Genomic DNA, 13,435 nt, shown 5'->3' on the forward strand with positions numbered 1-13,435 from the left:
TTATCAAAGTTAGAAAATTTGATAGGGATTTCAAGACTTATTATTATTGTCATATCAATAGTTATACAGTTAATATAGTTAAACCTTTTCCAAGCTGTACAACCTGAGCTTTTAAGGCTCTGCCAATTTTCTTTAATTTTTACTAATAAGAAGCCGGCTCTACCCTCTATTGAGGACTACGTCGGAAAGCTGCAAGCGAACTCTAACACTCATCTTGCATCGCGAAACACCGAATAGAGCATAACATAAATTAAAGCGAAATAATTTCCAAATAAAATCAATAACTAAGGCTAAAGGCGATAAGCCTGAATCCTTAAAAATTAAAAAAAAGAAGCCGTCTTTATTTGTTAGAATCGCACAACTCAGTTAATCGATAAAAATTCTGGCATTCGACTTACGTGACTTTGGATTGGTGCCTAATTTAAGTAAAGTCCGTGTCATACTATCTCAGAGTCACGAGGGTCTTGAAAAGCTCAAGTCGGGTATCAATTCAAAATCTGGCACAAGGCGAACGTGGTTCTAGCATGACATGGTCTGTAATGGATTTAATTTAAAAATGGCACCAAATTATAATCAAGCCGGCTTTTTGATCAAGAAGTCGGATTTTTGTTCGATTAATAGATTTACACTATTTGGATTGGCAATCAGTAGGATATCACTTGAAAGCAACTTCCATTTGGTGTTAATGAAAGAGCTTCTTTTCCATATGTGTCACTCGAGTAAATACCAACGGAATGAAAATTAAACAGACATTATTACGAAAACACAAATTACTCATTCTTCATCTCCTAGAAATACACACATAAATAGAGATTCTCCTTCTCACAGCTTGCTAATAACAATGATATATCTCATATAGTATGATTCATATTATCACAACCGCTTCCACGTACATCTCATTTTTTCGGCGTAAAATGCGTGAAGAGCGAATTAATTGAGTAACTAAGAAAATGTTTGAGAGAATATGAAGTTCGCTCCTCTTTTACGCTCAATAACTAACAAATCAGACAATTCAAAGAGTTGATGATCAGTTGTATTGTGATTTTTAAAGCAAAAGGATTTTATTTAAAATTAATTCTTAAAATATTCTTTTTAAAAAGTCATAAAACTACCTTAGTTCATGTACTATTTAGTATAGTTAATAAATTTTGTCTGGTAAGTTCATAAATCGTGTGTTTTTGGAGATTGGTCGATTTTCAAGGTCAACAATCGAGTCTAAAAATAAACTTTGTTGAAAGAGAAATGATTTTATTTCTTGGAATTTTCGTACATATGTATTTCGCAAAGTTGTGCAAACAAAAGACTTTGTTCTGTTTTGTTTATACCAATAGGACGTCATGATCTGCAACTAAATTTGTGAAATAATTTAAAAATTTACTCTGCATATGCTTGCAGAAGCTATCCCGATTGGCACATATTGTAAAAGCCATCCGGAAACGAGGTGGCAGTATATTTAGAACCAAATGGCATTTACTTGGCATTTTGTTTGTTTTCGACCAGGGACGTAGTCAAAAGAGACTTCTTTGAGGGTAATCTTTATTATAAACACCCAATCTCTTTGATACAAGAACGGAAGCCATGTGAAGCCATGTGCAGCCGAAAATTGAGGGGTATCAGAGGGAATGGGGGGATGTAATATGATGCCACGTGAAGCTATGTGAAGATGAAAATTCTGAAGATGGGCGCCACGGGTGCTCCCGATACTCTAGTTTTAAATATATTTGATTGGGCATATTGAAGAAGTTTACCGATGATGGGATCTGTTTTGAAGATTCACTGCTAGCTTCCCTCCATTCCTCCTTCTGGTTACGTCTCTGCAACAAGCTCTGACGATACAAATAAAAAAGACCCAGTCACGAAGCTTTTAAGGCTGCGCTTAAGCTCTTATTGCCACCAAATGAAACCTGCAGCTATATGAACGCTAAAATTAGACGGTTTTCATTTGGAGTTAGTATTAGAGGTTTAGCAAAGTCTGTAAAGCTTCATTAGAAACTTTCTTAATTTGTGTCCTTCGTTATGACTTATCGATTTCGATGCATCTGGAAAATCGAGTATTGTACAGAATTTTGCAAAATTTTGTTTCAGAAATCTACAGAATTCTACAGAATATTCAATCTACCAGATGCACCGCACCCTATTAATCCATCAAAATTCTATTAGCCTTAGTTAAAATCCTATTAGCTCTTAATTGTTAACCAAAGAATTTTATTTACAGCAGATATGGCCAACAATAATGGAAATTCTAGTCAAACAGGCCCTCTACTAAAGCCTAACCAAGAACACCAAGAAACCTCTGAAAGAATACGAAAAAATCGGTATTTTGACGTCAAAAATCAACTTAGAAAATCAAAAGGAGCATATTTGGATGAATTTAATGAAATTCTTATGTCATGTGATGATAATTCGGATTTAATAAGTTTAATTCTGCGAGAACTTGAAGATGAAGAATTTGTGGAAAACAAATGCGCTTCTATTATGGAATATTACGCAAATAATGAAGATGCTAATTTGAAAAATCTGTTTAGTGTCTTAATGTTTAATTGGCATGAGCAAAATCACTCAGAGAAAAAATATTTTTTGGTCCAAAAATTCAAAGCTTTTGGGGAACTTACGGGTAATAAAAGCCTTTTTGAGAAATTATTTACAATTATAGACGATGAAAGTGTTAAGGAATATCATCAAATATGCGTAAAGATTATTTATTACTACTTTAATGAAGCTAAAGTTCTGAACGATCAAGTCAGCAATTCTGATCAAATTGCGACCTCCCCAGCATTTACCAACGATGACATAATAAGTTTAATCTCAAAAGTCCTTAAAATGATCAACGATCAATACAGAAATCAAATTCTCAAAATTCTCGTCGTCCATTTAAGCTATTCTGACGACTTATCATATGTGGACATAAAATCCAACATACTTGAAGCAAAAAAGCATCAAAATGAGTTTCGATCACCATACAAGCAATCATATCAAGCAATTACAAAACATTGTGATGAAAAATTCTTTGAAATGGCATTTTATCTGAAGCAAAATCTAGTCATGAAGTTTAAAGTTGAATATAAAAACTTCATTGAAATGCACAAGAAATATTTTGGTGAATTTTGGGTGACGGCTATCAAGTTTAATTCACAATTACTCAATGCAATTGCTGAGCTTCAAGACTTGGTCGAAACAAAAGAATTTTTACTAATTGAGCTTAATGATCCTGAAATTAAAAGCTCACCGACTATCATTTTTGAGAAAATTAGCGAGTTTCAAGCTGTGTTTAATGAACCGTTGGATGATAAGGATGAGGAGCTTTTGGTAAGTAATTCAAATGGTCAAGAGCAGAATAAAATGAGAGCAATTTTCCCGAGCATGTTCATCTTGTATATTAAAGGTGCAGGGAGCATGCTCTATGCCTGTTACGGGCAAGTATGTGCGAAAAATATGGCTGGTAGAGTTTCATGCTACCCGAGTCATTCCGACAAGGATGTATTCAGGAGGTTGGGTGGGGACCCATCCTCCCTCCTTGTTGGCAATCCTGAGTCACGATGACATGTTTTCGTGCCACGTAATAAGTGGTCGGCCCTTAATGACAGAACTTGCAGTCAACTCGGATTTTGCATGAAAAAATCGACTCATGTCGACTCAATTCCATACAAAATCCAAGTCGACTTCTAGCTCTGCTTAATAAAAATAAATAAAATATTTATCCTCATTCATATTCACAGACCCAACTCACAGATTTTATCGATAATCGACTACAAGGTGAAACTTACCTATACACAGAGCAATTCAAAAGACATTTTAAAAATAATAAGAAGACTTTTCGGCTATTTTTCGGAAGGAAGGATTTTAACAGTCCAAGTCTCTTTGAGAAAATCATAACGATGGAGAAATTTGCAGAAACTGAATTTTACAATAATTTTTTGGAAATTTTGAATTATATATGGCATGAATTTGGATTGAAGGACAAACCTGAAGTGTTGATTATGGTAAGTTGTATGCTGATCCTTCCTTAATTTGATGGGAATTTTGATCAATTGAAGTTAGCTTTATAGCTTGATATCTTCTAATGTCAAAATCAAATTCAAATCGCCTTAGCAGGCAAAGAGCATGTTTTCATGGTATAAAAATACGAAATTAGTGTCTACAAGGACACGAATTTAACGTAGAGCCGGATTTTGCCTACTCTAGGGATACTTTTTTTTTTGCTTTGTCTATGCCGTGTGTATTGAGTCTATTGAGAGCTTAAAATGGTCACATAAAATGGTAAACTCTACAAAAATAACACAAGTCGGTTGATCGATATGAACCCAGTCTTGCATAATTCTGGCATGAAGTCAATTTTAAACTGAATTTGGATTTTAACAAACCCTAAGCCTGTATGATTCTGGGTTTTTGTCAAATTCATTTTAAATTTGACAATGCGTCAGAGTCACATTAGTTTGGTGCAAGTTTCTGGATCGATCACCGAACTTTTGCTATTTGAACTAGTAAAACCCCAAAATAATTTACTTAATTCACGAATATTTCTAACAATTTCATATTTTTTGTCATCTCTATCAACAGAAAAACTTCCATGAAAAACGACTAATAGATTTAGTTTTGGACACCTCAAATGACAATCTATTCATCTTATTCTTGATGCCAGAAAAGTCTTCCGACGCTGGAATTGTTGATGAACACAAATTAATGCAATTTATGATACTCAAAAATGCTCTTTACTTTGACTATAAAACCGAAAATGACGACAAATGCTTGATTGAGTTTAACCTTAAATTGATTGATAAAGAATGCAAATCGGACTATAAAAACTGGAAAAATGTTCTATATCTTTTCGAGGAAGTTAGTCAATATAATATCGAGGCATCAAAGGACGACCTGTTCATGTGTAACTTATTCGTTAAAGTCATGGAAGAGACGTATGAAGAATTTGATGAACAAAAGGAACTAAAACTACCAAAAATGCATTTTCTGTTGGGATTGGCGATGATTTATTTGGATTTTTTTGTTGAGTTCCAAAACATCAAGGATGAAGGAGGAAATGATAAAATGTTTGCGATACTTCGCAGCACATCAAATCCAACGGGAATCATATCGAGGCAGGAAACTCAAATTATTCCAGTTTTCATACTTCTGTCCTTAATAATCAATAGAAATGAGGATGAATTTGTGAGAATATTTCCGGAACAAATGATCTTAATGGAAGAATCCTACAAAACAACATATAAACTGAAAAGTACATACGCCAGGTCGTATGAAGACAGTCAAGAAATCTTTCATTTTTATGAGAAATATTCATCTTGGTTCTGCTTTATTCTCTTGTATGCTGCAATCAAGACAAACCAAAAGGACATCGTGAAGAAGGTTTTTGAGTACAACAACTTCCTCATCACAATTCCTGAATTTCCAGCAAATATGGTCGTTAATGATGTTCATCACCTTGCAGTCCTAGGATTCCTTAATAAAAAGTATGAATTAGGTCGAGGTGACTTGCCCAAAAGCTGGATAACTAAGGATGTGTTTGAGAAATTTTTGGATTCTCGTGTCACATTTCAGAATGGATTTTATAAAATTGACTGCTTATTCATGCTGCCGTACTACAATCAAGACAACAAGTCAAAGAAGCTTGACGATGATTTGTGCCTTAATGAAGACTATGATACAATGGAATATATTCTTAATGATCAAGATTTAAAGCATTTAGTGACACATCCAGTTATGGAAGTCATCACCAGGACAAAATTGAAGAAATACAGTCATTTATACTTTTGGAACTTCTTTCTGTTCCTGTTCACTTACATCATACCTACAACATTTCTGGTTTATCAGAATCATTGTGATTCCGAGTCATCAAATTTGTGTGGATGGTTAGGAACTGAAATTTCCATCGGAATTCTGTTATTTATAAGATTTACATTTATAATAATGAGGGAGCTGTTCCAGTGGCATGTCTTCTATCAAGGCAAATACTTCCAAAAAATATCCAACATCTTTGAATTCGCTTTAGTCTTGGTGACTTTTTTCCATCTTATATTCTACACAACTACATCCTCAACATCCTTTATTCTTGTAATGACAGAAGTTATTAATGTCCTGCTTATGATGCTTACAACTGCATTCTTATTTCCATTCCTTAATTTTGCTATTTATATGGAATGCTTTAAAAAGGTCATATTGACATACTTTAACGTCCTAATTGTCTTTATGTCCATATTCCTTGGATGCACTACACTCATGTTTATAATATTTGATAAGAATCTTGGTGGTGAAGTTGAAGACTTTCAAGGTTTTGGAAATGCTTTTATGAAGTACATCATCATGTTTTCTGGCGAAATGGGAATCGATCCAACAAAATTAATTGGCTTTATACAAGGAGCTGCCATTGGACTTATCATAATTCTTACAATAAATCAATCGAATCTAATTATATCCATAGTCATTGGTGATGTTAAGGAACTGATGGAGCAGTCAATAAAATATAACATGACATTGATTGGACAGAAATATGTTGAAATTGCAAGGAGTATCAGGATGTTTTATGCATTGAATATTGAGTAAGTTTTGTCATATTTTTGATTGCTATTCTGGAAGGCACATGGCGTCTTAATGGCCAAAAATCCAATCCCAGGCTTGTGTGACTCTAGCTGTATGCCAAGTTCAATGAAAAACGGTCTCAAGCTCAATTCAAGTCGATCGTGAACCGGATTTTTGGCCATATCTGCGTCTTGTGCTTACTTCGTGTTTTCCCTCGCAATCCTGAGTTGCCTAAAATAGCCAGAGCTGACAGAGAGTCCGGACTCTAAAAAAAATTGAAGTCTGAACTCCACTTAGCCCTTAAAGTCCTGCCAACTCTATAAATAACTCTAAAACATTATTCCTTTTTATTTTTATCCAGAACCAACTACAACGTTGGCTTCATCGACAACATACTCTACAAAATCATAAAGAAGCTCTCAAGAAAGAGCATTTATGCTCATCGACTTCAATGTCTGTATATTGAAAAGGAAACTGGCAATGTTTATGCTGACACAAATAAATCTGCGTACGAATTTGATGTGTTTCAGAGTCAGTGTGTCCGCAAGACACCAAAAAATATTTTTATGAAAATGTTTATAAAATGGCTTGATCAACTAACTGGAAATTTCATAATAAGTGATCAAATTATGGAGAAAATTAAGGATGTTTATGAGAAAGTCAAAACTGAATAGTATTGAGAACATATTGATGTCTATTAGAAGCTTTACCCGAATAACATAAATTAATTAATCGATTCAAAATCTAGCAACTGGCCGACATGACTTTGACATGGTTCCCAATGAAGGCTCACATCGTAGAATGGCAGAAAATCAATCCCCAGACTAATTTGACTCTTGTCCGATGCCGGATTTCATCAAATCTGACTTGAGATCAGAGTCAAACCCTAACATGCTTTCATAATTCAGTAAGACCACTATGATACCTGAAGTACCTAAAAAACGTTGGAAAAGAAAATATGAACATTTGGTTTTTTTTAACGTATATTTATTATTAATTTATTTACATATTTTAATAAAAATTTCCAATAATTTATGTATATATAGCTTTGTTTTCAATTCATATTTACAAGCACCCTAATAAGACTCATATACATCACGATTATCTCAGAAAAATAAATTGAGAGTATTTGCTGAGAACCGGCACGTGTTTATATAAATACAAATAAATAGTTTAGAGTATAAATAACTTATTGCCCACATTTTTTTATTTCCGGAAACTTCAACACATTCACATTTTATGGGTACGGATTACCAAAATGTCAAAAAATGTGATTTTTCAGAAAACCAAAAACAATATATTCAGCAGCGAAAAAGCGGCAATGATCAAGCGGTTAGAGCGTCGGACTACCGTTCTAACGACCCGGGTTCAATCCTAAGTAAAGGCTAGTTGGATTCGGATGCCTTTTCGCTGTTCTAATCACATTAACTCGGTTTGTGTGATTCGCTATACACAAATTGTAGCTAGGTACGTTGTATTGACTATGTCATGTAGTACGCAGAGTTGGGGAAAGAAAAACGTCCATTGGACAACTAACAGTCATCACGACTAAAACCGTCATCACGACAAATCATCATGGTATGGTCTGAAATGGATTTAATATTAAGATGACACCAAATTATAGTCACTCGAGCTTGGATTTTACATCGTTTAATCGATTTGAACTATTCGAGTTGGCAATCATAAGGATATCACATGAAAGCAACATCTACTCGGTATAAATGTAACATCTTCTTTTTGATTTGTGTCACGCGAGTAAATACCAACGGAATGAAAATTAAAGAATACACACATAAATCCTAGAAATACACACATAAATGGAAATTCTTATGCTCACTACTTATATCAAGCATAACTATGTTATCCCATATATTATCACATCCGCTTCCACGTACATCTGAGAAGCTAAGAAAATGTTTTAGAGAGTATAAAGTTCGTTTCTTTTTTACTGAACTAATCAGACAGTTCTAAGCGTTACTGTTTGAAAGATCAGTTGTGTTGCGATTTTTAAAGCGAAAGAATTTTATTTTAAATATTTTTAATAAAATATTTCTTTTAAAAAGCTATAAAACTACCTCAGTTCGTGTACTATTGAAAAAAGTTAGTAAATTTTGTCTGGTAAGTTCATAAATCATGTTTTTTGTGGATCAATTGATATTCAAGGTCAGCAACGAATCAAAAAAATAATCATTGATGAAAGAGAATTGATTTTATTTCTTGGAATTTTTGTACATATTTCACACCAGGGCTATCGGATAGTTTCTTGACGACACAAAACTTAAATTTTCGGACGATTTATTCTTCTTTCTGACGTTATTTTCCTTCCAAACGGCTTTTTTAAATATGTTGAAGGTTGAAAACGCTTGAAGACTTTTAATGCATAAGAATATGATAAAACAATGTAATAATCACTTTTGACTTCTAATTTAAACATTTTAGATCGTTTTTAGTAAAATAAATAGCGAATTTTTTTCCGATTTGAAAAATCTCTATACATATACACTTACGTATATATACGTATATTTTTTCTTGTTCGTATACGCATATATACATATATATACAATTAATGTTATTAAGGGGCTTTCAAATCGCTCTAACTTTTCACTGCCTTAGCAGATTTTTTTGAAATTTTTTTTATTTGGTAGGTATTAGTAAGGTCTTTCAGAAAAATATTCATATGTTACACTCAGGGTCAGGTCGAGTGTGAAAACCTCAAAAAAGTTCGAAAAATGCATTTTTTTAGCGGCTGCATACTGAGCTATAACTGTTGACAAGTTACTGCATATGAAAGATCTTATTTATATCTACAATAGCTACATACATTATAAAACAAAAAAGTTCTGTATAGGTAGTGAAAATTAGCTTTGAAGTTAAAAACACGTGGTTCTTTTGCCTTCTAGGTTCAATATGACCCCCGAACATGAAACTAGTTATATTTTTGCGGTTTTCAAACCTGTAAATAAGTAAACGGAAAATTCTTGAAATTCGATATAATAATAATACTTTATTGTGGAATTGAAATTCTTATAATTTGTTGTACAAAACGGTGAAAATATTTTGACACCAGCCTGAATGTTGCTTTAATTCAAAAACATCTTGAGAATTAATAATTTTAATGGATGAAATTTATGCTCATCAGTGAAGTTAGGCTTAAAAAGTTTAAAAAATGCCAAGTGGTAAAAATTTTTTTTTTCTTATTCCTTATATACTACGTCGGCTTAAGTTAAGTTGAAGAAGCCGTACTTCACCACAAGATTGAATGCTGTTCCTGGAGGAGCGTCTGCTGGCATTTTTTCAGCTTCGTCGACAAATTTGCAATATTTAATTATTGCTTCTTCGATGTTGGGGATCTTTTTCAGACGTTCTTGTGCTTCGGTGAATTTCTTGAAAAGGTTTTCAGCCTTGATTGCATCGCTTAGCTTTTCAACGTAAGTTGTGCTAATTGTCAGTTGTTGCTGGTTAATTACTTCATGACTTGACGATGATGAGTTGCTTGCAAAATTCACTGGATGTGGATGAGCAGCTGCTTGATGTACGTTGACTAACTGTGGATTGTTTTTGCAATCCAAATTTACTTTTGGCAGCATCTTGATTGGTTGCGTTTTAGTCCTTAATTTTTCGATTCTTTTGGAGTACATGATGAACGATGGGCACAATCTATGACTGGCAGCATGATTACCATTGCAGTTTATTGACCTGGATCGTGATTTTCCGTGCACTTTACGCAACGGAATTTTTATCCGCAATTCAGTGATGAATGGCCCCAACGTTGACAATTGAAGCACTGCGTTGGACTTTTGTTGGACTTCTTGATGTTCTCCCATTTGACAATAATGTTGTCAATGTTGCGATGGTTGTGGTTGAGGACATTGATATTCACATTTTTATCTTGAAAATGCACAAGATAAAAAGTGAATTCGGGCTTTTGCACGAGAGTTTTCACTTTAAAGGCTGGAACTTTTTCCTGTTGTAGCGTCTTCAACACTTCATTCGTTGGAGCCTCAAAGTAACCTTTAAGGTCAAATGACTTTTCTTTCTCTGATTTTTCAGAGAAAGTGTGGAATGGAAAGCCATTAGCTCGCAGGACGTTGATGATTGAGGTTTTATCCTCAATATTTTTGATGAATAATTGAGTTGAATCAAGCGATGAGATTTTATATAGGCTTGACCTGTAATTTAAGTTGTGAGATAATTACTCTTACTTCTCTGAGATTTTGATGGATGAATATTGGCTTTGTCGCTATTGGAACAGTTGGTTCCTCCGTTGGGGCTTGTTGCGGAATTTTTTTCCTCTTTCTGGATCTTCCGTTGGAATCTTCTATTGTTATTGTTTCATTCAAATCGATTTTTGGAGACAAATCTTGTTTTCTTTTGGTCTTCGCCATTTTCAGTCGGAAGAACACAAAAGCAAGAACTAAGTTAAGTACTTTTCACTACTTATAATCACTGGTAAACTGTAAAATTAAACTGAATCACTGAAACTTTTTTCCTTGAAATTCGAAAAATTTGATTGAATCATTTTCTGTCAATAACAGGTATTGATGGTGTAAAATGGGATTATTTCCAGTTTTTAGACAATTATAGAGTAAAAATATAGTACTCTTTTAAAAATAAAATTTGGATAGTCGTTGCACCAAGGACGTATCCCGAAAATAAGACATTTTGGACTTAGCATATCTGTGCACTGGGTAACTCTCAAGCTATAATTTTCTTATTATCTCATAGATACTGCTTTTAGCTTTCCAAAAGTACCAAATTTGTCAAATATTGTTGAAATTTAAAATAATTATGAGCAAAAAAGTAACTTATAGATTTTCAGATTTGAAAAATTTTGACAACTATTTAGTTTTTTCGATATAAAAAGCAGATTATGTAACATATTATATATCATCGGAAAGTTAATTTAGTGCGCTTTGCATAAAATAATGAAATATAAAGAAAAAATTTGGTTATCGTACGTTTAAATGTCATTTAGTGGGTTCAAAAACACAAAAACCAGTTTTTTCCAAGGCTCCTGCAGATTATAATCTTCATACAAAATGATTTTCAAGATTATAATCTTCCATACAAAGATTATTGAAGAATATAATCTGCGGGAGCCTTGCTACCTATACAGAACTTTTTTGTTTTTATAATGTATGTAGCTATTGTAGATATAAATAAGATCTTTCATATGCAGTAACTTGTGTAACTTGAGTGTAACATATAAATATTTTTCTGAAAGACCTTACTAATACCTACCAAATGAAAAAAGTTTCAAAAAAATCAGCTAAGGCAGTAAAAAGTTAGAGCGATTTGAAAGTCCCCTCTACCCAAAAAACGTTTTACCAAATATTTCGCGCACAGTGCACTCATGGGGAAAAATTTTATTTTTCATATATAGTACTCACTAGTGTCTATAATATATGCATATCAGATGAATTTCTTAATTTTAAACCAAATAATTTTATTTACAGCAGATATGGCCAACAATAGTGAAACATCTAGCCAAGTAGGCAGTCAAGTAAACCCTAACCAAGAACACCATGAAACCTCTGAAAGAATAAGAAAAATTCGTTATTTTAACGTCAAAAATCAATTAAGAAGATCAAAAGGACCATATTTTAATGAATATAATGAAATTCTCATGTCATGTGACGATAATTCGGATTTAATAAGTTTAATTCTGCGAGAACTTGAAGATGAAAAATTTGTGAAAGAAAAATGCGCTTCTATTATGGAATATTACGCGAATAGAGAAGATGCTAATTTGAAAAATCTGTTTAGTGTCTTAATGTTTAATTGGCATGAGCAAAATCATACAGAAAAAAAATATTTTTTGGTCCAAAAATTCAATGCTTTTGGGAAACTTACGGGTACTAAAAGCCTTTTTGAGAAATTATTAGCAATCATAGACGATGAAAGTGTAAAGGAATATCATCAAATATGCGTAAAGATTATTTACTACTACTTTAATGAAGCTAAAGTTCTGAACGATCAAGACAGCAATCCTGAGCAAGTTGAGACCACCCCAGCATTTACCAACAATGACATAACAAGTTTAATCTCAAAAGTCCTTAAAATGACCAACGATCACTACAAAAATCAGATTCTTAAAATTCTCGTCGTCTATTTAAGCTATTCAGATGACTTATCATATGTGGATATAAAGTCCAACATACTTGAGGCAACAAAGCATCAAAATGAGTTTCGATCACCATACAAGCAATCATATCAAGCAATTACAAAACATTGTGATGAAAAATTCTTTGAAATGGCATTTTATCTGAAGCAAAATCTAGTCATGAAGTTTAAAGTTGAATATAAAAATTTCATTGAAATGCATAAGAAATATTTTGGTGAATTTTGGGTGACGGCTATCAAGTTTAATTCACAACTACTCAATGCAATTGCTGAGCTTCAAGATTTGGTTGAAACAAAAGAATTTTTACTAATTGAGCTTAATGATCCTGAAATTAAAAGCTCACCGACTATCATTTTTGAGAAAATTAGCGAGTTTCAAGCTGTTTTTAATGAGCCGTTGGACGATAAGGATGAGGAGCTTTTGGTAAGTAATTCAAATGGATTTAAATATTAAGCAAACTATACTAAAATTCCAGGTACAATTACTCCTGGGATTATAAACTCTTCGTGCAATTTAAGCCCAGAAAAATTTTCCATTCTATACTTATTGTCCTAAAAAATCTTATTAAAATTTACGTAATAATGATATTTAGGCAAAGCCAAAAACTATTGCATTTAGCTAGGTTTAACTGGGTATAGGATTTGGCTATGCAAGCCTAAATGAAGGCAGACTCAGTTAAAAGGTGTTAAAATTTAAAAAAAGCATTTTTTTTCATAAATTTTAATAAGATTTTTTAGAAAAGTTTTCAAAAGCTTTAAATACACACTTGGACAATAAGTCCAGAAT

General features: G+C 33.0%; 1 protein-coding gene across 2 annotated transcripts; it reads left to right on the forward strand.

Moving 5' to 3' along the window:
* The first annotated feature begins 1,021 nt into the window (after positions 1-1,021).
* On the forward strand, positions 1,022-7,566 carry LOC139090107 (uncharacterized). Of its 2 annotated transcripts, none has more exons than XM_070639805.1 (5): positions 1,022-1,155; positions 2,219-3,306; positions 3,717-3,980; positions 4,558-6,545; positions 6,887-7,566. In XM_070639805.1, exons 2-5 carry the CDS (start codon positions 2,221-2,223, stop codon positions 7,197-7,199), a joined length of 3,651 nt encoding a protein of 1,216 aa, XP_070495906.1. In that variant the 5' UTR covers positions 1,022-1,155; positions 2,219-2,220; the 3' UTR covers positions 7,200-7,566. The 2 variants fall into 2 exon arrangements, with proteins under 2 accessions (XP_070495906.1, XP_070495905.1); XM_070639804.1 differs by having other exon boundaries at positions 1,045-1,155; positions 2,216-3,306.
* The last annotated feature ends 5,869 nt before the right edge of the window (positions 7,567-13,435 follow it).

This window comes from Chironomus tepperi, unplaced genomic scaffold (genome assembly GCF_022539635.2).
Source record: "Chironomus tepperi strain 1889 unplaced genomic scaffold, CSIRO-AGI_Ctep_v1 contig_214, whole genome shotgun sequence".
NCBI lineage: Eukaryota > Metazoa > Arthropoda > Insecta > Diptera > Chironomidae > Chironomus > Chironomus tepperi.

Excerpts from the sequence above, each read along its gene's own strand:
- LOC139090107 (XM_070639805.1), top strand. The coding sequence starts at position 2,221 with ATGGCCAACAATAATGGAAATTCTAGTCAAACAGGCCCTCTACTAAAG. Across the intron at positions 3,981-4,557 it reads AACCTGAAGTGTTGATTATG|AAAAACTTCCATGAAAAACG; the intron begins GTAAGTTGTATG and ends CTCTATCAACAG. Across the intron at positions 6,546-6,886 it reads TTTTATGCATTGAATATTGA|AACCAACTACAACGTTGGCT; the intron begins GTAAGTTTTGTC and ends ATTTTTATCCAG.